At 36.1% G+C, this 25,432-nt stretch overlaps 2 protein-coding genes and 1 long non-coding RNA gene across 4 annotated transcripts; 1 reads left to right on the top strand and 2 right to left on the bottom strand.

Annotated features, from left to right (window-relative positions):
* Nucleotides 1-733: 733 nt before the first annotated feature.
* LOC111506730 (uncharacterized) lies at nucleotides 734-6,760 on the bottom strand. Of its 2 annotated transcripts, none has more exons than XM_074182234.1 (5): nucleotides 6,585-6,760; nucleotides 2,900-3,029; nucleotides 2,661-2,762; nucleotides 1,402-1,841; nucleotides 734-1,038 (listed from the first exon to the last, which is right to left on the bottom strand). In XM_074182234.1, the coding sequence occupies exons 1-5, from the start codon at nucleotides 6,606-6,608 to the stop codon at nucleotides 847-849; spliced, it is 888 nt and encodes a 295-aa protein (XP_074038335.1). In that variant the 5' UTR covers nucleotides 6,609-6,760; the 3' UTR covers nucleotides 734-846. The 2 variants fall into 2 exon arrangements, with proteins under 2 accessions (XP_074038335.1, XP_023017691.2); XM_023161923.2 differs by lacking the exon at nucleotides 6,585-6,760 and adding an exon at nucleotides 4,779-4,892.
* Nucleotides 6,761-11,071: 4,311 nt separating this feature from the next.
* LOC111506716 (hydroxysteroid dehydrogenase-like protein 2) lies at nucleotides 11,072-20,713 on the bottom strand. The gene is made up of 6 exons (XM_023161898.2): nucleotides 20,553-20,713; nucleotides 18,613-18,776; nucleotides 17,069-17,282; nucleotides 14,989-15,194; nucleotides 13,387-13,786; nucleotides 11,072-11,466 (listed from the first exon to the last, which is right to left on the bottom strand). The coding sequence occupies exons 1-6, from the start codon at nucleotides 20,564-20,566 to the stop codon at nucleotides 11,247-11,249; spliced, it is 1,218 nt and encodes a 405-aa protein (XP_023017666.2). The 5' UTR covers nucleotides 20,567-20,713; the 3' UTR covers nucleotides 11,072-11,246.
* A 368-nt stretch (nucleotides 20,714-21,081) lies between these two features.
* Nucleotides 21,082-24,454, top strand: LOC111506729 (uncharacterized). The gene is made up of 2 exons (XR_012467254.1): nucleotides 21,082-21,828; nucleotides 23,622-24,454. It is a non-coding gene; the product is annotated as an uncharacterized lncRNA (long non-coding RNA).
* Nucleotides 24,455-25,432: the final 978 nt, after the last annotated feature.

Raw genomic sequence — 25,432 nt, 5'->3', positions numbered from 1 at the left:
TAAATCGTGTATAGTAATGGTCCCAGAATAATTCCCTGAGGAACGCCTCGACATATGTTCAAAGAATCTGAGATATGATCATCTAATATGCCTTTTGCGATTCACCAGATAGATAAGAATTTATAATTGAACAAGCATTTGGTGAAAATTCGATAAAGTGTAAGATAGAGAGAATAATCTCATGTCTTGAGGTATCGAATGCCTTGGATTAGTCGAGTAATATCAGTGCACACATCTAATTATTATCAAGGTGCCTTGTTATGTCATCTGAAAAAGCAAACAGTGCTGATGAGCAACTGTACCCTGACCTAAATCCACTGTGAATGAGGAGAGTATATTATTATCTCAGTTTTCTATTTCTAGTCTTCGATTTTCAATTTGAAAATTGAGGATGATACTTCCTCTTCAAAATCAAACCCAGTCAAAATATTTATGCCAATGTAGAAACATATTGTAAAATTAATGGAATCGATGATCTTCAAAGATTCGGTTCTGAAACTATATTTGTTCATGATCTTCATTACCATGTTTTCCCATTTGTTACCATTTCCATTAATGACTATTGAAAACACTTTTTTACACCAGGACAAGAATAATGTCTCGCGGCGCGCATTTCACTAAACAAGTAACCGTCATCAGTTAAATTCAGTTTAGTTTACTCGAAATAAAACCAAATTCAATAATGAACTTCCAGATGTCTTCTGAGAAAACTGAAATCAGATATTGTTGACAAAACATCTCGTTCTATATAGAGAGTACATTCCGATCGTTTATATGAATTCAATATTTACAAAATAAATGATACAGTTTTAGTGGTAAACATCATGATTCCAAATCATGTCACATCTACAGTCTGATTGGTGTAAGGTATGGATTTCTTGGGTAAATTTTCCCAGATGATTTCTTAGATATTGACCGTCTTTTTCTACCACTTATTGTTCCAAGATGTAGTAGAACAGGATTTGTCGATAAAGCAGCAGCAGCACCAAGCAAAGCTATCCCCGCTATTGGAAGAAGCAGCTTCTTCAATGGTAACTTCTGCAAAAAAACAATCAACGATTACTAAATGATGAATAGTAAGAAAAAAGTTGAGTAGTAGAATCTATAATAAGTTCATCATGAGTAAAAAATATTGTCTTTACTATTTACCCAACATTTCATATAACGAAAAAACTGATGAAAAATCTTACTTTAGATAACCTAGCAGTCCGACAATATGTTAAATTATTCCAGATCGTATTTATTCTATGAATAAACGTTTAGTCAGTACAAATTATGGAATTATCCCAGAAACTTTCTGCTCCGTGCTTATTCAATCAACTGATAAGATAACACAAACAAATATTTTATAGAAACTGCTGGTGCATCATAAATGTCACCAATACCAATCATTATACATACCTTTCCAAAAATACCTCCTAATCCAGAGCCTCCATAACTGCCACCTCCGTAACCATGGGCGACACCTCCTCCACTATGTCCGTAGTTCAGTCCTCCACCAGTGTATTCGTGTCCAATTACACCATAATGTCCATAGCCGTAGTCAATACCACCGCCTGTATGTCTACAGTCAGTTGCTCCCCCATCATATTCAACATTATTACCTTCACCAATATGTCCATATCCAACACCACTTCCACTATGTCCATATCCAACACCACTTCCACTATGTCCAAATTCGACACCACCTCCACTATGTCCATATCCAATACCACCGTCACTATGTCCATATGCTTCTACCCCTCCTCCGCCGTGGTCGTACTTCAGACCAGATCCACCAGATGGATATCCATGACCATAGTCGTCTTGTCCATGTTCGTAATTACCTCCCTGATGAGGCCCTTTGCAAAAGACAGGCCTAATATAAATTGATTCATCAGTAGAAGGTGCTTATGAATGGAAAAATGTTGAGGTGTTAAAAGTTTAAGTAGGTTAAAATGGGTTTCTCTGTTAACAAGACATGTGAACAACAATTCCTAGTACTCAAAAAGTGCAAGTTTGAGTTTACCACATTTAACTGTTTAAATCTTAGAACGAATTATTTAACGTAAATGTATGGAATTCCAAACAGTGTGCTGGTAATTTGACATTTCATCAAGTAAAATATTGATAACAGGTCCAAAAGTTCATGCACTACATGACACCAAAGTACACCTTTGACAAAAACTTCATAGGTGTAGTCGCAAATCGTGAAGAGTGAACAATGAACTTTCCCAAACATGTGTTGCCGAAAACCAAATACGAAACAGTCAAAGGTGCCATCAAGACTGTTCTAACAATGATTCTTACAGTAAATTTACTCTGTACCGGGTACCAGTACACACAGGAATTAAAGGCGACTTGAAAGCTAATGGATGTAGTGTTAGAAATGGATCATCAATTACATTAACCATCTATATTAATGATTTCATTGCACAGTCGACAAAGATATTGTTTGGCAGGAGAACTCATGAATTTCCTATATTGTTCAAAAATACAAATAGATCAACAATTACATTATTATGATCTACCATTTCCATTTTATCATTCATGTTGAATGTGTTGATTTTTTGTTGGATCAAATTGAAGCAAATCAATTGGATATTACATGAAATAATACAGAGAATATAAAGTGCCATATGGATAGTAGTTTTCCATATCCAATGAGCATACTATCTTACTCGTATTATATCCATGGAGACCAACTGGTGTTACACCAGCATATCCTAAATTATCGGGACCTGCAGCTCCATATCCACCTGCGTAGTCTCCGTGATGATAATCTGTAAAATGAGAAAAAGTGGAAATTGTTTCTTATTCCAAAACATGAAACTGAACTGAAGTAGGATGTCTGATACTTGGTATTAACTCAGGGTAGTAAGGTACTAAAAGTCTTACTTTCCAAATGTCATAATCTCACCTAATTGTTTTTTATCGATCTGTCCAACTGCCCAAACACTACGTACAGCGCTGCCCGCTTTCGCTTCGTCAACTTTTTTGGGTTCCTCCAGTTTTTCCGCACCCCTGCGATCTTCCTCCCCAATCAGTGTCTGGAAAAGAGTTGATTTATAGATAACGTAGCATAAGCAATCCACCTTCAATCAAAAACAGTCATTTCTAATCTGAGCAATTTCTAGATCTGTGCAAGTAACATTCTGGTACTTTGTCGGGATAATCCAGTTGTCTAACTGATTTTATTGTCTTTCGCGTGTCACTCAGAAAATCCTCAGCAGAACCCAATCATTACTCATCGAGTGCACCATGTAGCGGGGAGCTACAATACCTCAGCTGGATGAGGAATAACCCTAGAGGTGAGAGTCCTTATCAAAGACGGATAATACTCCTTATTGACCTCCTGATGCACTACGTTCAGTGATGGACTAAAAGAAAACCAAAATGATTGTTTGGCTCGAAAACGTGGCATTTAAACTTCACGTGTCTAAGGTTATTGATGTCATGATTACTTTAAATCCCGTGCGTTTTTCAAAGTTGGAGTCAAACACACTGAGGTTTAGGGTAAGTCCGTGGTAGATGGCCATATGGAAGAGATGGTCTATGTAAATATTTCAAGGACTCGTTCACTAGATGTCACTGTTTAGCGTTTAGTTCGTTGCGAGTCGTGCGTGAGAGCGGCGGTACGGCAAAACATTTGGCGAACAGAAAGAAAAATTAAGTAAATCCTTTTTTTTTTGTTCCGACTACTGTGAATATTTTTTAATGTCAATTTTTTCACACAATTGTGGTTGGTGTCAGTTTCTTAAAATAGTGGTGATATTTGTATTTGTTGCAAAGTATACGAACAATGCTATGTTTCAACCTCAATTTTGATCCTGGAGGGATATCTCCAGTATCAAAATTTCCAAGGAAACCAACCGGAAAAGTTGTTCTGTTAGATGGCCGCTCAACTCATTGCAATTCAGTGGAAATGTTGGAATATATATGAATATATATATGGAATATGGCAAGTTTACTGTTATCTTGTACTGGAGACTTCAACGCTTGTAATATTCCATATACTTCAGCTGTGTGTATACTATAGACATTGGGAAATTTGTATGTTGCTATTATTGCAACAATGTGTAGTAATAGCACATCCGGTACCATTAACTTCTTTGGATGCGTCAGTATGAAGGATTTTGTCGAATTGCTGGTTATTCATCAGTTCTCTGAATCTTTGTATGAATACTATGTTAGGCGTATCGTGCTCATTGTACTTCCCTAGGCATGTATTCAAAAATGGCGGATTTTTGGTCCATGGCGGAGTTTTAGACAGTTTTATAAGAGTTGTAGCTTTGAGGTTGGTGTTTCTTGAAAAGAAAGATAAGTATTTGCTTTGTGATATAGCTCAAAAAAAACTAAGGCCTACTACCCCGGATTAACTCCACTTCAAAAGGGCAAAATGGGGTATCAATAAAAATAATTAATGCCCTTGATCTGAGGGTAAGGTTTTCAGGTTATTATTCAGACAATATATTATTAATAGAATTGAATAATAATTATTGAGTTTCTTTTTATGTTATCGATAGATTGAGTAGCACTGCCTTGATTATCAGGAAATAAGGAAATAAGATTTACTAATTCACTTTTTCATAAACTGGTCAAAATGTTAACAACTGTGCCCAAAACATTATGTTTGAAGCCACATTCACAGTATAAAAAAATCTATAAGATACAAGAGCTAAAAATATAACTTGAAACTAGGCCCCTTGAAAATAGAAGTTGACGAATCTTTCCGATTTTTCTAAATAGCCACCCTGTGTATTATTTTTTGTAAAAAATCACATACTAAGAGATCTCACCTCATCTTTATTTCTTATAATCCCAAATGCAGTACTCAGTATGAAAAATAAAACAAACAACAAAATCACTTGCACAACTTTCATCCTCGTTGATCATGCTACTGTCACGGCTTCTTTATCAGAAAGAACTGGCCCGAATCGTTGAAGAATTCCTTTTATGTGGCCTGAATGTGCACAATAGAAGTTGGCAAATTGTCGCAAGACGCAAAGAGAGGTCACTGTTTTTAATATCTGAACAACAACAGATTTTCTTTTGTTTTCACAGAACTACAAACCATCTACATTTATGACAACCAAATGTAGGAATTATTATTGAGAAATTCTACCATACTAGTGGTTCATCCGAGAATATCATACCACCATTCTGGGACTTCAATCAGAGCTAAAGCAGCAACGCAAATTTGATTGTCGTTGGTTTTCCTTAAAGCCCTACGCAGAATTGGTGAGGGGTAAGTTTTACAAAATATTTTTGAAAGGTCACTACATTATAAAACATTATTGTCAATGTTGTGATTCTATATATATATTCATATATATATATATATATATATATATATATATATATATATATATATATATATATATATATATATATAAGATAAATAGATGAGTACTCTCTGATCATTCCCATATTGATTTCAATTCAAGAGCCACCGGTAGACAGCTGTTTCAGCCTATTGGGCATCGTCACTACCGGGCAGGCGGTCCTCGATTGAAGACAAAATGTGAAAAACCAGAAAAGTACTTGACTGTATTAACCTTTGTCGATTTCATATCATTTCTAGAAACATATGGATTCGTTTTCCGATGGCATTTCAGGTTAGCTTCCCAAATTTCTGCTACCGCAGTTGTCGATTGATTGGTCAAACCACCAACACTGACATAAAAAACTTGGCAAGTTGACTTGGGTGTCACACCAATAGGTGGATCCGCTTATGTTTCACTTGCGTTTACGCAGCTATTTTTATCAAGTACTCTTCTGGTTTTTCACATTTTGTCTTCAATCGAGGACCACCTGCCCGGTACTGACGATGCCCAATAGGCTGAAACAGCTGTCTACCGGTGGCTCTTAAATTGAAATCAATATGAAATCAATATATATATATATATATATATATATATATATATATATATATATAGATATAGGTACTCTTACCCCACCTAGTTTTAAAACTGAATTTTTCAAGCGATCTTTTAGCTATAATATTTGCCAAGTGATCAACCTGTTACCAGAAGAAATAAGAAATTCAGAACTTTCTGTTTTATGGAAAAGATTCAAACTACTTCTGTTCGAAAGCCAACTTTAAATATAAACTGCCCAACCCTATACACTTTTCATCATTATGAGACCAGAATAAGTCTTAGTAATGGACGTCCTCTCCAGCATCCAAATAGATATTGGAACAATCCCATCTTTTTTTTTTAATTTCATGTATTACTTTTTTTTTTGTTTCAGCTTAGGTAGAATCTTTTTGAGGTTGAGTGGAAGAACAACTCAGTAACACTTGTGCTAACTAAGTTGAACTTCGCCTTTTGTTGTGTCAGCAACTAGCTCTCTAATTTATTTAAATATTTGTATGTAACTACAGCTGGGTAACAATAAAGACGATTATTATTATTATTATTATCATTATTATATATATATATATATATATATATATATATATATATATATATATATATATATATATATATATATATAATATGTTTGAAACCTGTTTTTTCGTTAACCAGCTGTCGCCCCCCTACGAAAAACAACTCTCAGAAGTCTAAACTTGTGCGAGCTAAGTGCTAACAAGGTCTCACCTTCAACCGTGTGATTCCTAACATGTATTGGATGACAGCAAGTGAAAAATCGGTCGTCCGGCCTGCGGCTTGAACCAACGATTCACACAGCGGTCGATTGAGTGAGTGAAGCAAAGCACCCACTTCAACCCGATTGGCTACCGTTTTTCCTGGCGTCCTTGCCAACCATCCAAAATAGTACCTGCAATTTTGGAATTATAGTATACCTGTCAAAATTCTGACGTCAAATTTTTAATTCTTCTTCTTTAGTTATTTCAGGGATTTCAAATCATTTTATATAATATATAATGAAATAACTAAAAAAGAAGAATTAAAAATTGAACAAGACGAATACAAAAGAAAAGCTATTCTTTTTTATTTTTCTTCTTTAATTTTTAATTCTTCTTTTTTAGTTTTTTCAGGGATTTCAAATCATTTTATATAATATCAGACAATGGAAGTCCGAACTAATGAAATTCATCATTATTGAAGATGTTCCTTATGAATTGGACAACTGCACGAAAAATAAATACCTATTATATTGATAAAAACTAATTATAACGAAGAAAATGTGAGAATTGGCAATAAAACTGGTGAAGGTTGTTCATGACATTATCAAATAGACTGATAGACTTTTGAGACAAAAGTTATCTCTCTGTAAGAATTATTCAATATTTGAACTGATGGGCATTCAATTTGCAGTATTTTTTATTGATTACCAAACATCTATCAAAAGCTATCAAAAGTTTTAACCCAATTCGAAGTTGAGTAAATATGATCTTAAACCAAGTGTGAATACAAAAACTTGCACAGAAAAAATTCAGTTTCTCTCTTGTTAGCAGGACATGTGGACCGTATTGAAACACTTGAGCTGTTTCTTCTTTTGTTACGAACGTAATTTGATTTAACAACTTACTAATAGTTAAGTGGTGACATATCTAAGGACATAAATATAATGACATCGTAATTACTTCAGTTCTTTTCAATTTTTAGTTACTATTGGGAAATGTGGTGTCATTACCGACAATTGTGACGAAAAAACGTTCATCCAAATTGAAGAATTATATTTTCTTCAGACAACCTGCTATACAGGGGATATACACATATTGTGTTCAATGGAATAACAAGAATAAGCTTGAATTTCTATGAAAAAATATTTCAACCTCTTCTAGCACTCTCAAATGTTGCGATACCATATAGGTATTACAACATAAATATAGTTTAAAAAAGTAAAAAACACGCTTTCAAAGAACATCGTACTGAAAAGTTAAAAATATTTTTTTCAAATGAGCTGTAAACAATAACGAACGGAAAATACTAGTATTATTGTGAAATACAATTAGTTCGATATTCATCAAAAGCGTGTTTTTTAGTCTTTTTAAACTATATTTATTTTATATAAACTTTGGGATCAATCAGCCGTATATTATTTAGATAAATGACCATTGATATTGTCCGAATCCGGAGAAGGAACCTGAAAATCAGCTACCAAACCCAAGGCAGCAGGCGCGCAAAGGAGGGTTACAAATTGGGCAGCAGGCGCGGGTGATAATAAAAAAATACTTTTTTCAAATGAAGAAATACATGTAAAGTGAGTTCAAATTATATCAAGGAGGTTACGTACAGCGCCATCTGCCCGCGAATAGACCAAGCAATAATGTCGATATATCAAGGAGGTTACGTACATCGCCATCTGCCAGCGAATAGATCAAGCAATAATGTCGATAATTCTGTCAAATACAGATCCCAAGCTTGAGAGTTACAAACAAGCAAACATACATACATACAGGTGAAGCTAATAAAAGCATGTTAATGTTAATAAAAATTTAAAAAAATAGCACAGTCAAAAAAAGCAATAACAGGGAAACAGAAGAAAAACCAATGGATGAAAATAGAAAACACTTATACTGATACATACAAACATACATACATACATACATACAGGTGAAGCTGATAAAAGCGGGTTAAAAAAAATATTCAAACCTCATATTCTTTAAATGAATTTTATATCCGATACATTTCACGCCAGTAGTTCCAAGTCTACTACTCATTCACCACTATGTATGAATCTGAAAGTTATATAAGTATTAACTTATGTCACAGAGATTGCCTTAGAAAACTTATCTCCAACCTCTAATCGGAAAGCAATAAGTATGAAGTCCAAGCTGGTACGTGCTCATCTTCAACTCTGCTGACTCCGTGTCATAACTTAAAAAGTTGAATAGATTGCGTACTAAAATTTTTCAATGATACTCGACAGTCAATTGTGGACTTTCAGTCAACTAGCTGAGCTTCATGATCTTTCAGATTTACTTTTTTTAAGAACAAAACACAAGCGCCACAGGAAAATCCTTAAGGCCGTCTAAAGTGGTGCCTATGCGAAAGTAGCGATTCACATTGGATTCGAATCGCTGGAGACTGAATCCACTTGAAAAAACATTATCTGGAAGTATATTCTACATGAACGCAGTTCTACAAATGAAAGAGTTCTTGAACAGTGAAGTTCGAGGTGTACTGAGTTGAACCTCAAAACAATGAGCAGCCACAGTCCGTCGAGTATTTCTGATATGTACCGCTCTTGGTGGAATCGAATGTGCCAAGTCACTTGAACACCTTCCGTGGAAGAATCTATGAAAGAGAAACAAATCTCCAACGTTTCTTCGATGTTTCAGATTATCAAGGTTGCAAGTGATGTTCGTGTCTCCAATCAGGCGGATTCTTTTCTGGATGGAATCCAGCAGCTTCAGGATATGCTTAGAGGCGGAGCTCCACACATGAAATTAATATTCCAAAGGTCAGATCTAAGTTTTATAAAGCATTAAAAGTTGCTGTGGTGTGAACAGTTTTCTGGTTCGTAACAGTGTTCCAAGCTTTTGAGAAGCAGATTTTGGAATTCCAGCGACATGATTGTGCCAAGACTAATTGGTGTTCATTTTAACCCCCAAACAAACTAATCGAAGCAAAAAGCGGAATTGTCTGTCCTTACATTATTATATCTGGTTTGGCGACATTTATCTCTTTGAAGAAAACTGATGTCTGTGTTTTTGTGGCATTGAATTGAATCTGGTTACTTTCACCCCAATTCGATATCACCTCTGTATCCTCAATAAGATATGCAACCTCCTGCTGCCGGTGAAGATGTGCATCCGGATGTCCTGGAATCCAAATGGAATGACGAGTGAAGTGTGCTGTCGTCAGAAAAGCAATATATTGGATTCTTGGTTTCTTCCAATAAAAAGAGGGTTGGAGGCAATATGGATCACTGGGGAACACCATCGGATTAGGCACTCTTCAAATTTTAAAAAAATCAAGTTTGGAGAGAGCAAATTCGCATCATCCTCAATATCTGCATCCTCTAGAATTCGTAGAAGATCCTAACATTTCCATTCCTAACATTTCACATGGAACATGAAAAAGCCGAAATGTCAGATGTCAAGGGTAGCGATAATCAAGAGTTGTCGTGTGTCGCATTGCAAGGAGTTGATACATGTCACAAACATTAAAAGAATTCGAATTTAGCACTCCTATATACGATTAAATAGATGAGAAAACATCATGATATGAAAGACAATGCTTCGCAGTTGGTATACCAACATGCTAAGAATTGTAAGTTGAAAGGTAATACATCGTTAGTCCTTGGCTTCTGAGACTCGTCGTTCGTTTGGAGATATGACAGTTGGTTGACGAAAAAAACAGTTTTGAGAGATTTAATGGAGTTTGACCTGACTGGGAACAAGTCTCCAAGCATGGTGCATTTGCAAAAAGATTCAGTGGGAATCATTATGCTTACGCGGAAGTTTGTTCATTCTACCACAAGTGGAAGAGCCCAGATCAGTTGGAACAGCTCCTTGAAAGTGTATTCGAGAAAAATTTGTTTGCTTCTTGGAAGCTATCTGTCATTTCTCCAAAAGTCATGGGTTTATTGCATTTTTTCTCAGTTTTCATGGCACCCCTAAAAAGCAGTTCTTCACCACACAGTACCATTCAAATGGTAAAAACCTAGCCTAGATTTACAATAGGGGAGAACGAGTATCAAAAATTCTTCTAGAAAAGTTGGAACTGTATTGAAACAAGTTTTCTTTGAAGCTCAAAAAAATTATATCAGTATGAGATGTGTGAAGAAGATGAAATTTTTTTTCTAAGAAAATACAGGATGAACCCAAAAGTCATGATTACCGAGCGGTCGAAAAAACCAAAGTACCAGGGATCTGAAGATTTTGCGTAAATCCCGAATGCGACCTTGCATTTGACCTTGACTATGACCTGCGCATTATTGAAGGACAAGATCTTTTTTCATGAAGAATTCCATATTTTCATCAAGGAAATGAAAGGATGGAATAACATGAAGAGGGGGACAGTTTAGCGCCGCAGCCCAACAAAGTGCTGCAACTTGCGCAGCCGTTCAACAACGTATCGTGACGTCACATCATCATCATGAAAACTTACTCCAGTCACAAGAATGGCAAAGTTTCAGGATTCTAAGAGTTCACATGATAGAAATGAAGTCATGAGTATAAAAAGTCAATTTATTTTAAATAGAATGAGCATACAATTTTTTGCACAACCGTTTGAATCGGAGAGATACAAACAAAAGGCTGACCTTCGCATTAATATATGTGTAAAATGTTTCACCCTCTATAAAAGTTACACAATGATAATCCAGTCAAATATAAATAAGCGACATCATTTGTCTTCCAGCTTCTTCATCAATTTCTCCAGTTTCATGGCCTGTTGGAGGTTACCCTGTATCTTCAACTTTCCCATCATGTACGCTGTGGTAGGCTTCATCTTTCCAGAAAACAGACCCAAGAAGTTTTTGGTGTCCATGGTGAGAGTTACATCTGGTGCAGCTGGTGGATCTCCGTGACCGCACAGCCCTCCTCCGTTCTTCAAATCCAAAAACCTTAACAAAATAATTCTCCTTCAGTGCCTTATAAAAAAGTTCATGGGAAAATTATGATTAGAAAAATTTTGACACCGAGGTTACCACCAGGAATATGGGCTTGGACATTGTCAATGACTTTCACTCAACAGAATTTAACCATCAGATCTATGAGGGTGATTCTTTTACCTGGACCCTAGTACCTAAGATGGTGCTTACTCGATGCTGAGATAAAATAAAACTGCCCAGTCCAATACTTTCGAAGTCGCTTCTTACTTATAGATCTATTCAATTTTTTTTTATCGTACTAGAGTTGAAATGATGTTTCAGTATGATACAATGTAGACATAAGTATCTATAGCTAGCGCATTGCAGTCAAGTGTTTTTAAATCATTTTCTTCATGGGAATATTACAAAAATTCGAGATAAAAAGTTATTTTTCCAAATTACTGTAAAAGTCACACTGGGCCTCAGCAACATATATTCTAATTCGTTACAGGCTCAATGAAATAATTTCTTCCCATATATAGTAACACCTGATGAAGCTAGAGACAAAATGAAGAACGACCAACTTCTACTGTACAAGAACTTTACTTTCTTCATTGTCCTAATTTCCTAGATACAGCAGTTATATATTATGAAAATGAAACATACAATATACGTATTGAGCAGTGAAATGAAAAATAATTCAATTGAGTAGAGAAGTTTTTCATTAAAATAAAAAATATGTTCAATGAAGTTGTCAACTTCTGCACATACCACTGATGATGTCTGCCGCAGTAGCACACGAAACGTTTAGTACTCTAGCTTTCATTCGATCATGACCTACTACCTCGGATTTGGTTCTCTTCAATCGTGACAGCCATGAATACCTATGTTTTTATACGAAAGTAGTGGCCGTGTTCGGATGTAGTACATATTCATACTTCCAGAACCAAAACGTACTATGACAAAAACCCTTGTTGAATTTACCTCCAGGGTTTATGACCCACAGCTTCTTGAAGAAGAACTTCGTCATCTAGACCAAGCTCACAGGCCAATGGGTTTACTATCATGAGAAATCAAACGTGATCTACTCTACATCTTAGAAAAATTACTCCACCTTCGATTACGAAACAGCCATCAATGATAGGCACAGTCCTTCTCTGTCACGAATTGCACTGAAAAACCGTTTGAACTTTACAGCATGAAGACCATTTGCAGGTCTACTGCAGCACTATAATATCGGCGGAAGACCACGTAACAGAAAACTAACCACTTAATAAATTACGGAGAAATTCCTGCCTTGTCTAATACGGAAAACGACTCCATAGGAACGCCATGGATATCCGTGAGCTCTCCAACTATTTCAGCAGAAAAAAGGAGGTATGTGTCAACAGAACAGAGTATCCAGTGCTCAAGAAGGCTAAAAATGGACTAGAATACAACTCCGATCGGCATTCTACCAGCAGCACACCTATCAATATCGTGCCTCAATCAGAACAACTTAGCGCAAGTACGGACCAATTAAAAGTGACCATGTTCATAGACACTCCACCCCCACCACTCCCTACTACTATAAATAAGAGTAAACACATAGCTCCCTAGTCAGTCATCGCTGGTGCATGCGCTGAGCTTCATCCTCGCGGTCAGCGGATGCACCACTGAATTGGTCTGCCGCAGTAGTAGACAAAGAGACGTTTGGTACAACAAGTTCCTTTCGACTACAGCCTGATAACCTCAATTTTGTTCTTTCTAATTTTGCTGTTTTCGTAAAGCGATTCGGTAGAGAAATAATACCGCCATGTTGTAAAGGTGCGCACCTATATTCATAACAGGTTGCTTCATTCCTTTTAGAGAAAAGATCTGATCAATTTCGCCTAAAGAAATGTTCACACCAAAACAGTTGTTTATGAAAGTGCGCGTCGTTTTGATGAGACGCGCACAGATTTCAGAGCTTACCATTTTCCTTCCTCCTCACCAGAGACATTGAAAGCGAAAATGGCCTGAGTTTTCGATACCGTTTCAGGCGATAGAATCCCATCGATTTTTTTGAACACTTCAGCTATTTGCCCCGTCGGCGCAGCCTTCTTGGCTTCGGCACCGAATATTGCCGGAATGTTGTCGTCCAAGAAATAATCCGGGGCTAATTTATCGGCGTTGTCTGGATTGCAAGCGTACTGCTTAAGATCCGTCACTCCAGCCTTCCTAAGGACGTCTTCGTCTACGAAAAAGTTGCCGGTACACGTTTTCGGGTCTTGCGTCAAGATGGCGTAGGCGGAGTCGCCCATGATGTCGACGGTTCGGCTGAAGTCGTGGGAACCTCGGCCCTTCAACATTATGACTGCTGCTGTGCTGACGACTGAAACATAAATGAAAGTAGTCAGTGTTGCCGATGGCCGGATAATTATCAGGTGATAAAATCAGGTGATTTTTCAATTGTGGATAATTTGACGATTCATCATTGGCAATACTGCCTCACTCTTTCACTACAGAAGTGAAAGGGTAAAATAGTGTATTTACGAAGCATCAACTTCAATCTTCACTTTCATTCCCATTTTAACTTCAACTATGAAATATACGTTAACGAAACAGATATGTTATGTTTGTTTCCTGTATTATGCAAGATCTGTCTGTTTAAAATCTGTGTTTTCGTTAATCAGCACTCATCTTGTTTAGTGATACCTATTACCTCTAACTCTAACACATGTCGAGTTTTGCGGGCTGTGAACGACTTGTGTAATACGATTACTCCAAATCATAAATAAGGCATATGTGATTTTCAGAATTTTTCCAGAAATGACGTGTGCATGTGCAAAAAAAATCACACTATGGAAGTATTTATCAAAGAACACCCACACGTTCTGTGGTTTTGATGCATGGAAAATCTAGCTAACATATGCCAATGGTCCCAAAAATAATTGGCTTGAAATTGATTTAGAAATTATACAGTCAAATCGTGTGTCTGGCCTCGTCTGACTCGATAGACTGAAAGTGATAAAATATTCAGTACATTTAAGGGGATCACTTCAACTTTCATTGTTTTATTAGTTAGTGACTATTCCAGAGAATGACTTGTGGATCCGATCTTCCAATGACACTATTCTATTCTAGTCAAAAGCTGTTTGACAGTCAAATTACATACAATTTAATTAATTCATGTCATACATTTTGTAAAGATACTCCAAAATGTATATAGTTAGATGATAAGGTTTCCCTAGTTTCCCAATTTTGATAATTTGTCTAGTATTGTTCTCATGTCAGTAATTCAGTTTCAATTATCAGTTTCATTTTCATGTTGACAATGATGATAGCTCGGCTTAATTAATTTCAAATGACACAGACATATTGTCACAACATTCTGTAGAATTAGTAATAGTAAAATCAAGAGGATAAAGTAAGACAGAAATTATTTAATTGAACAAGAATACATATGCTATGTTAGCGTCCAATTAGTGTTGATGAACTATAAGTTACCCTCAATTGATTTATAGTTGTTCCATTAAAAATATCAAACTAGTGAAAAATATCTTGCATTCAATTGTCTGATCAACAATACTTAACCTGTTTTTGGCCAAAGAGCATTCACAGCGATGTTGAAGGGCTTGAATTCCTCATGCATTCCTAGCACACACATGGACATTCCGTATTTGGCCATAGTGTATGCCACGTGATCTTTGAACCATATGGGGTTCATACTCAATGGTGGAGACAGGTTCAATATGTGTGCATGACTACTCTTCTTAAGGTGAGGTAAGCAGGTTTTGGATCTGTAATGCAAAAAATGCGAGTGAATATTAGAGGGTGAGCTTCAGAAGAAATGTGTTGGAGAGATTTCAGAATATATACCGAAACGAAGCCATTTTGAGCTGAGTAGAATGGGATAGCAAGATTCACGATAGGTTGCATTTTATGTTTCGGGATTTGGCAACTCTAGCGTTGCAATCTGGCAACTGTCAGCTCTATCGTAAAGTTGGACGATTTTGAGGTTATACGTACTCAGAACGTTTTGGCATACGCGCGCTATTTGTGTTGTTTACAGTAACTTAAAAGATTCATCTCTGCACAAAAATGGAATTAAATCGTGAACATTTTCGTGCGATTTGTTTTACAACTTTCGACGTGGATTAACTCAACAACAGTGCATGGATGAACTTAATTTAATTTTTGGCGATGAAGCTCCATCAGGGACCAGTGTTTATCGATGGTATGATGAATTCAATCGTGGTCGTAGTTCATTCCAAGACGAATTTTGTGTAGGTCGTCCAAAATCAGTTGTTGTTGTCAGTTGCAAGATCGTCATGTGACCTATCGTGAGATTAAGACAATCTTAAGCATCAGTGGGACCAGCATACATTCAATATTGCATAAACATCTGACTGTCAAAAAATTTTGTTCGCTTTCGATCCCACACAATTTGTCAATCGCTCAAAAAAAGGCTCGTGTCGATTGGTCGAAGGAAATGCTCAAAAAATACGATCGCGGTGCTTCGAAACACGACAATGACATCGTGACAGGTGATGAATCGTGGATTTACGCGTATGAGCCCGAAAGTAAACAGAAGTCGACTGTATGGGTGTTTCAAGAAGAGCCAAATCCAACAAAAATTTTTCGCGCACGAAGCACTTCCAAGCAAATGGTCGCCTGTTTTTTCGAAAAAACTGACCATGTCGCAACCGTGCCACTAGAACAACGCAGAACAGTAAATTCTGAGTGGTACCCAACCATTTGTTTGTCAGTTGTCTTCCAAGAAATCAGGAAAACCAACCGCCAAAGACGGATCACTCTTCACCACGACAATGCGAGCTCTCACACATCGGCTCAAACAACTGCATTTTTGAGCACCCAAAACATCGATTTGATGAGTCATCCGCCGTATGGCACTGTCTTGGCACCGAATAACTTCTTTTTATTCCAGCACGCAAAAAAACAAACTGAGAGGCCAACGTTTTTCGGCACCTGAAGAAGCGGTTGCTGCATTCAGAATGTTTTGGAGATACCTCAATCAAAGTGGTAAAAGTGCTTCGACAATTGGTTCAAACGCATGCAAAAGTGTATAGATCTTCATGGGAAATATTTTAAAAAACAATAAAGTGATTTTCGATGATTACTATTTGTTTTTGTTCTCTAATCCCGGAATATAAAAGGCAACCTCGTATACTCTAGATATGATCCTTGATTTTCACAAGGATTTCCTTCAGAGAAATAAACCACCTCAGCCACTCACACACACATTTTTACTTTAGAGAGGAGGTTCCTTTTCATGAACCTGAACTTTTTCAAGTCAAGAAATCATGAAAAAAAAGTTACAGAAAACTGATAAAAAAATCAGATATCCAGCTATTGTTTAAAAAAAACTGTTTTTCCGTTGATCAGCTGTCGCATCAGATATCCAGCTATTGTTTAAAAAAATCTGCTTTTCCTTTGACCAGCTGTCGCACCCCTACGAACGACAACCCTCAGAAGTCCCACCGACCAACACGGCAGTAAATTCGAGTGAGTGAACAAAGCACCCACGTCGAACCGCCTGGCTACCGACCAAAACTGAAATTTAATAACATGTCAATAGATTTATAACTTAACCCCTCATTTTATGAGAAAATTCAGGAATCAAAGTCAATCCTGCTGGGAGAATTTTACTCACACTAAAAACGTTCCTCTTGTGTTGACACTATGCATCAAATCGTATCGTTTCATTTCAGTCTCAGCAGTTCCAGTCAGTGAAATAGCAGATGCGTTGTTGATGAGAATGTCGATGCCACCGAATTTTTTCACAGCCTCATCCACTGCACTTTGTACTGCTTTTTCATCTCTCACGTCGACTATACAGGGCAGACCTTTTCCACCAGCCTTTTCGACTGAAAAATAATTATATTCTCATGCTTGAAATGAAGTGCAACAAGTATTCAAGTATTAGAAATTAAAAGTTTAAAAAAATCAAATTTTTTTGTTGATTACACATTCAAATGAAAAGAAATGTTCCAAAAGTCATCTAACATTCATTGTCGATTGAATTTGTATCTGTAGAGTAGAGGGGTGAGTGTAGGCCCACAGCACTTAGGCTACATGTGACCCATTGTATATCCTCCCTAGGAGTTGTCCTTCTAGGTCATCATCCATCCTGTCCTTTACAGGACGGTTGACAGGTCTCTGGGAGACATCTCCTTTATATAGGCAGGTGTAGGCCAAGACTCGCTAAACACACACTCTCTCGACGATAACTCCGGACATTCGCATAGGACACGCCTGACAGTTTCATCTTCCTGCATATCCTGCACATCCTGCTTAGAGGTGTGTCCACTAGCGCCATATTGTGGAATTGTTTCCTTAGTTGACAGTGGCTAGTCAGAAATCCTACTGTTAAGCGTAGATTTTTCCTGGTCATCGCCAGATATTTCTTCGGCGCCAGCTTCCCAGGGTCGCCCAGGGTGATCCTGGCAAGATTGCATCCTTTGATTTCATCCTATCTCTTTAGGGATTGAGCATGGGTGTGACGTTTGGCTAATTTCGCAATTGTCGAAGTCATCAGGCCGTAGGTGCCACTGGGTCCTAAAATTTTTAGTCCAGCCGCTTCCTTGGCTAAAGAGTCGGCAACGCGATTACCTTTACTCCTGTCGTGCCCTTTAATCCAACATCCAGGATAATGTTATTATCTACCGAGGCTATGGCTAAATCTTGGTGGCACTCTAGTACTAGCCCTAAAGTAACAAGTTGTCTGTTCAAGGCTAATAGGGCTTGTCTCCTATCAGTGCAGATTGTTGTTTTTGCCAGAAATTCCTTTTTCTGGTTATTTCTTTTGTGGCGATTGAGATACCGGCCAGTTCTGTTTGAACCACGCTGGTATTTTTCCCATTCCCCACTAAATTGATAGATTATGAATTAGAATTTTCGAAAAATGTTATAATTGAATGCAAGTAGGTATAATTACTAATTGAAAAATATATGCATCACTTCTCATATATCATCTATCTATATTTATCTATTAAGCAATTTCTATTTAATCCTCTTGAAAGTAGTATCCTTCAGATATCACTTGTGCTAGCGTTTTTTCCAATCTTTGAAGCAGTTTTGATATGAACTTTTTGATATGTCCTTTGGTTTTGAACATTCACTTCATTTTTTGAACATACCTCGTGAACAGTAAAATTATTTATCAGTTCTGACTACAGTTTCTCATCAAAAACATACTTTCTTCACATGCTGTATATATGGTGCCAGGAAGCTTGGGGTGAGGTTCGGCAGTTTTGGCAGCAACAACTACATTAGCGCCATCTTTGGCAACCTTCAAAGCAATGGCTTTTCCAATACCTCTGCTGGCGCCTGTAACAAATACGGTCTTCCCTGCTAGTTTCCTGAAATTGGTAAAAAAAATGAGTTTCAGATACCTGAAAAAAAAAACAGGAAACACAACCACGATTATAAATATTCCTGCAATAGAATCAATAACTCTTTTGACTTTTGACGGTGACTATTATATTTTGGAAAAAAAATTTAAAAAATATTGTTTGGTGCTAATAAAACTTCGTCCTAAAAGTATATACTATTAATAATAATCGCCTTTATTTCCCATATAAATTTTACACTTCATATTTGCGACCATGAGCTAACACGCAGGAGAAAAACGCGAAGTTCATTCCATTTACAGACATGATCTCCACTGAAATGTTCTTTCACTCAATTCCAAAAATATTACCCATGAATTAATGTTTCAATTTTACATAGAAATATGGACTTCTGGCAGAATCTTCCAGGATTGGCTCACTCCAAGGCGTTTATTCATCCTTCGAAGCTTGGTACCAAACAGTTTTTGGACTACAATATGGATGAACTACGATGTCTAACAGGCCTTCTTACAGGTCACTGTCGTTAGAATCATTATATACAGAGATTTGGACTGTCGGAAGACAGTGTGTGTCGCCTCTGTTCGGAAAATGATGAAACAGTAGAGCATATACTTTATGTCTGCCCCGCTGGGGACCGATAGACATTTGAGTTCCAGAGATAAAGAATTGTATATGGTGCATATTTGATGTGAAAAACGACGTTTGAAGAATTCAGTTTTAAACTTTAACGTCGTTAGTGTTCCTGTGAATCTTATATTTACACGAAATCAGAGTTGAATGTGATTTTACAATGCAAAGAGGAGGATTTTTTTAGATTACAATTTTGTAGAACAAACAAGCAGCATGAAAAATTTTCTCTTTTCTGTATTCAACCATCTAGTAATTAGCTTATTTGAAATTCTTTCGCGTCTACGAGTCCTATTAATATTTCGAACAATATATATAAGTCTTAGGCAAGACTTTCAAACTTTTTGTACTTTTGAACACGACTTTTGATGCATATTAGGACCGTAAACGCAGTTGGCAAAATCAAAAATTGTCAATACTAACGATTTACACAGAAATAGTTTTATATGTACATCCACCTCAAGGCTTTTTATATGTTCTTAAACTAGAAAGGTGTACACATCTCAGCAACTTTGAAAACCACAAATTAAAACTTCTTTGGAATATAATCTTCATATCTGGAGTACCGCCCCCAAGTATGCTCTTAGTTGTTAAGTAAAAATTTTACTTTCATCCCCTTCCATGCCGTTATAGAGCACTTCTGCCTCACGAAGTTTGAATTTTGAACAATTCCACCTACAATACCTACTTTAGTAACAAAATTATGTTACTGGCAGCTACCACAGGTTTTTTCAATGGAAATTCTAAAAATAACCACTTTGATCCAGTTCTACGTACGCCTATAATCATAATATATTTATAGCTGAAGTGTAATTTTAATGAAAACTTGAGAACTATTTTTCAGGTAACTGACGGCTTTCAATGTTTATACATTTATCGGCATTTTCTAAACCTTTAAAATAATCAAATTGAGTATAGAAGAAAAGCAATTGCAATAAAAATGTAGAATTAGTATCCCTTATAAAAATCCCTTTACGCCTCCCATGCTAATAGTTCGAGAATCACGCTAATTTATAATCTGTGGATTTTATGGATCACTGAATGATAGTCAAATGTTTGAGTTCATCATCCAATTATGAAAATTAAATAATAAGGGATTGCAATTTCCCATACAATTCCAACAAAGTCGATGATTAATTCGGTTTAAAAAAAACTTACCCAGTATTTATCATATTTATATTGGGGCACACACAGAAATTGATTAAAAAAGAACCAACACTGCAGCAGAGAAAAATTAAACTGGACCGTGATTTATCTAATAATTCAACAAATCAACCAAATTCAAAGTTCACCAGCAACGCAAACAAAAACAGGTCCTGCGCGACGAGTATAAGTTTACTTATCATTTTTGTTTTCAATAATGTTGCTTTAACCACACTTTAACTTCATGTCTATCAAGCGTAATGAGGGATTCCCTATTGACTAGCCAGAGGCGCAGAACGTAGTTATTATTTAGGGACAACATATTTTATTTATGGCACATTGATATCTTTTATGTTTAGTGTAAAAGGTGGTGTTGATGCACTTTACCGAAGAGCATAAAAATAGTTGGGTCCTTATAATTCATAAATATAATTTTATATTTTCATCGAAACAAGCAATGCTCCCACACACCAGAACTGCAATACTCTTTTGATGCGCGTCACCAAATTGTCGTCTTTTAGAGACCAACCTTTACATATATTTTAAAGAAATAATCAGTTTTTATGGTGTTCGGAGAAGTGTATGGTTTTACCCTACGACCTTTTTAACTCTTTAATGTGACGAAAAAGTAGCTTCCTTCCCCTTTTCGACTCTTTAATGTGACAAGAAAGTAGCGTCATTCTCCTTTTAATGTATCTATTGAAAGTCAGATGAAAATGTTTTCATGTTAGAAGTAAATTGGTTATTGATAACGTGGAATTTTTCACTAATTCAATTGAACACGCGGTATATTCTTACAAAATCAAGTTTGGTAATATGAGTGATGAAAGTACTCTTTATGACGGAAACAATATATGCTCATAATTTTTCAAGGAACCCTGGTACAGTGTTTTGTAATCATATTCCATATGCCAAAAAAGTTCTACCTAACCTTTATTCTTTCGGTTCTCAAAGTCAAAATGTCAAATTCCAGTGAAATCGTCTCCGACAACCTAACATTCAGTAACCTCAACCATTTAATCGATCAATGGGTGATGGATGTCCAAGAAAACTATAAAACATTCCACCTCCAAGCCGGTGAAATGAATAAACTGATGTTCGACACATGCAATTACCACGAGCAGCTCAAATTGTTGCAAAGAAGGTTGATTTTGGCCAAATGTTTCCAAGGTCAAGTAGATATGAACATTGAGCTCGCACATTCAACACTGAATCAAATTGAAAGTAACCTAGTGGACCTTGAAAGGGATGTACTGTGTTGCTGCAGAGTTGCATCACATGATATTTACAGGTAAAAAATAACAACATTTTTGAACTTCACCTTAAAGTTTTTCGAAAAAAACTGTTTTATTGTCTTTCAAAATATTCAATCTACAAGATTAGTACACTTTTGCATGCGTTCAAACCAAAAAACTCATTAGCGAGCAATGAGTTATCGATTTGATGTTTTTTTTCAATCAATCATTTCATTCAGAGACCCTATTGGGTATGGAACAATTACAATGAACAATAAAAAAGTTCTTATCCTAAAAAAGAAACCTATAGTTTTACAATCAATATGCACAATCACAAATATATAAAAACATACACTAATTCACCATTGTTTCATATTAAAATACTCAGTGAGGTCGTAAAACAAATTAATTTGTAAATATTTTTTCATGGCGGTTCGGAATCTGGATAGTGTGGTCTCATTTCTAATATTTACTGGCAACTTATTCTAAGCCTTAATACCTATGGAAATTGGTCCCTTTGACACCAGATCAAGATTGTCAAGTTTGGGATAGATATTGCTGCTAGCTCTAGTTTGATATGGGTGTACATCATTACATTTTGGAAGTGTATTTCTGGTTCTGTAGATATACATACCACCTCCAATAGATACAGCCTGGGGCTGGATTCGTCCTGTTGAAGGATAATGCGACGTTTTAGGTTGTTTTTTCCAATTTATTCTTACTTAGTTTTCGGTTCACAATGTTCATGCACAATCATATGTATTGCAGTATACGATGTGATAACGGATGCGTATATCTCACGGGTTGTCACGAGCAGATGTTCAATTCATTTTGATCACTCGATCTCCACGAGGTTCATCAGTGACGGACGAACTATTACATTTTTTCAATGTTTATCAGATAGTTCTGTATTTTATTGAATTGTATTTTTTGACTGGAGTTTTGCAACTGTATAAATTGTAAGTTTTAATAAAGTCTTATCTATCATAGTACTTCTTTGATATTTTTGGACTGAGTCTTGTGTCTATCCCATAGGTGGCGTTTTCATAAATGTCATCGCCTTCACTTGTACAGTCTTTTGTGATGGAGATTCATTACCAAAAATTGTAAAAAAAGATTCTATATATTTCTGTCGAGTCAGATCTTTTTGAAAATCCTGAAAATAACATTTGACCTTTCCACGGTAATACAACGGCGATGTAGTTTGCATCTGGAGAGAAAAATTCTCTGAATGTGAAAGGACAGCTGAAGTTGAAAAACTTGCATTTACCTCATACTTGATGGTTTTTTCTTTCTCAAACTACATATTGATTTTTGTTTCTTTGAAACGAATAAACATATATTGTATTCGTTTGGAACTGTATAAGTTCAATACTTTTTCTGATATGATTGAGAATTTCACCCGAAATTACTAAAGGTACATTAAAAGAGAGTTTTTCGTGTGAGTAGCATTCATTTATTTAATATCTGTTTCAATTCAATTACGAATATTTGATGTATAAACTGAATAAGAGTGATTTCCATGTGATTCAATGTTCCAAAATGAAAGTACCTATTTGTTTTGGATCGATTTTTTTCTACATATCATCTAAAAACCAATGAAAGGAGTTTTTATTGAATTATTTTATTTTTTTATTACTTTTTTTTTTGGAAAAATTCCAACATTTTCAATACGGTCCTGTTTTGAGGTTATATAATAATATTCTTTATATAAACCTTGAAAATTATACTAATCTAGCATTTCCAAAGAACGGCAAAACTGATAATTTCTGTTCCGTCCACAATTTTTTTTCATTTTCCTACATCTAAACGTCTGAATTTTTTGCGATAATTGTATTATTTATTTCAGAAAAAATACCTATGAAATTGCTGAACAAATTGACACTATGATGAATAATTTCAATCAAGCCCTCGAAATATTGGATTCCAAAGTTTACCTGGTAACGGACAGCAGCTCAGGAAACTCTGACATGGAAGGTCTTACAGCTTTACTACAATATTGTTATCGACAGCTTGAAAACATAGAAATGAAGACTTACCTTCTTAAAGACGCTTTAGCTGAAAGTTATTTTCACAAACAGCATGTACTACGATTGCTGAACTTGAAAGAGAACGATTAGCATAATTCCATGGATTTAACTCATCATTATTGTAAAAATGAAAATTATAAACCAAACAACATATAACGACTTTTCAACGACCCTTCAACATCCTGACGTGAGATTCAATACATTCATATTTATATTGGGAAACATGGTTCATTTTTATTAGATCAGACTTCATTTTCAAAGCTTGTCAAAAAAAAATCCTCAAATGGACTACTTTTGTTTCATAGAAGTCATCTGACATGTCCACATGGATTTATTGCTTCTTCCTCTACTCTTCAACATTTCATATGATTCATATCTGTTTTTTAAAAAATTTGTTTTAAAATCTGTTTTTCCGTTAATCAGCTGTCGCCCCCATACGAATGACAACTCTCAGAAGTTGAGAAACTTGTGCGAGCTAAGGACTAACGAAGTTTTACCTTTTAACGTGCGATTCCTAACACGGTTGCAAAATCATCCCAGCTTCAACCAGATAAATTCTCTCGAGAAAAATATCTGGTCGAGGCGAGAATCGAACCCACGGCCTTCCGATCGTGAGTCGGGCGCACTACCACCGCGGCCAACTCCACAATCATTCCACAATTCAACAATCTTGTTTCCTGTACTAGTTTGTGAAGGTTCTTTGTTGGAATGTTTGCCACATTTTTCTGGGCATAATTGAAATTTTCCATCGCATGCTTACCTCGGTTTCTTTCCTTTTGTTGCATTACCTACAACTAGGGTCTCCATTATAAAACCTTATTTTGTAAAAGTGTAGGCAGGCAGATAGGTCAAAAGTGACGGTGTCTATTCGAACCTCAGCTACAACCCGCGAAGATTTATTATGGCTCATATCAGTTTTTAAAGAAGCGGCAGACCTAATTTCCATATTGATGACCGCAGAAATCTTCCCATGTGACGGCATTCTGTGAGTCATCTGTACCTGACAGATCAGAAGTTGGACAATGTTGAAGCTCTCTCTTGAATAAATGTTACAGGGAGGACAGTTGGAGACATTTATTCAATGTCCATCTTCTCTGTAGACTCAGAGAAGATGGACACTGAATAAATGTCCGTCTTCTCTGTCCATGTCCATTTTTGGTTACTCTAGGTCCATAGAGTCTGACGAGTAGCTAGGTGAAGAAGAGCCACATCACCGTGACATGAAAATAAGGAAAGGTATCAAATTTAGTAACACCTTAGTTTTAGCAGTGAAGTAGGTCAAGTACCATCAATATGTTTTGAACTGATAACAATTATTGACGATTTTTCGATAAATGACCTTTATTTATTTGATTTTCTTCTATTCATTTACATATTTACCAAATTAATGAAAACATATAGTTCAAATTGGGACAGACCTTAAATCATAAGGGATGTTCACTTTCTTAAACTCCTAAACAATTTTCCCTTCCCATAGTATAACTCACCAGAAAAAATTGTTTTCATAATTTTACGAAATACACTCCTAAATTTATCCTGACAGCAGATTCAAAATGGAATGCTCAGATATCGCTAAATTAAATCAATAATGCCGTGTTCGGAAAATCTATGGGAAGATGAAAATCAGAAA

The sequence above is a fragment of the Leptinotarsa decemlineata genome, unplaced genomic scaffold, assembly GCF_025532065.1.
Source record: "Leptinotarsa decemlineata unplaced genomic scaffold, Ldec_3_MD MMD2_tig00026328_RagTag_RagTag, whole genome shotgun sequence".
NCBI lineage: Eukaryota > Metazoa > Arthropoda > Insecta > Coleoptera > Chrysomelidae > Leptinotarsa > Leptinotarsa decemlineata.
This window is presented reverse-complemented; position numbering and strand designations above follow the sequence as displayed.

What these genes read in the sequence shown, in the direction of transcription:
- LOC111506716 (XM_023161898.2), bottom strand. An exon ending in ACAAGAGGAACGTTTTTAGT is followed by an intron (nt 15,195 to 17,068) that starts GTGAGTAAAATT and finishes TTTGCATTACAG; the next exon opens with ATCCAAAACCTGCTTACCTC. An exon ending in TGCTCTTTGGCCAAAAACAG is followed by an intron (nt 13,787 to 14,988) that starts GTTAAGTATTGT and finishes TTTATGTTTCAG; the next exon opens with TCGTCAGCACAGCAGCAGTC.
- LOC111506730 (XM_023161923.2), bottom strand. Translation starts at nt 4,862, where the DNA reads ATGAAAGTTGTGCAAGTGATTTTGTTGTTTGTTTTATTTTTCATACTG. An exon ending in GATCGATAAAAAACAATTAG is followed by an intron (nt 2,763 to 2,899) that starts GTGAGATTATGA and finishes CTCATTTTACAG; the next exon opens with ATTATCATCACGGAGACTAC. An exon ending in TAGGAGGTATTTTTGGAAAG is followed by an intron (nt 1,039 to 1,401) that starts GTATGTATAATG and finishes GTTTTTTTGCAG; the next exon opens with AAGTTACCATTGAAGAAGCT.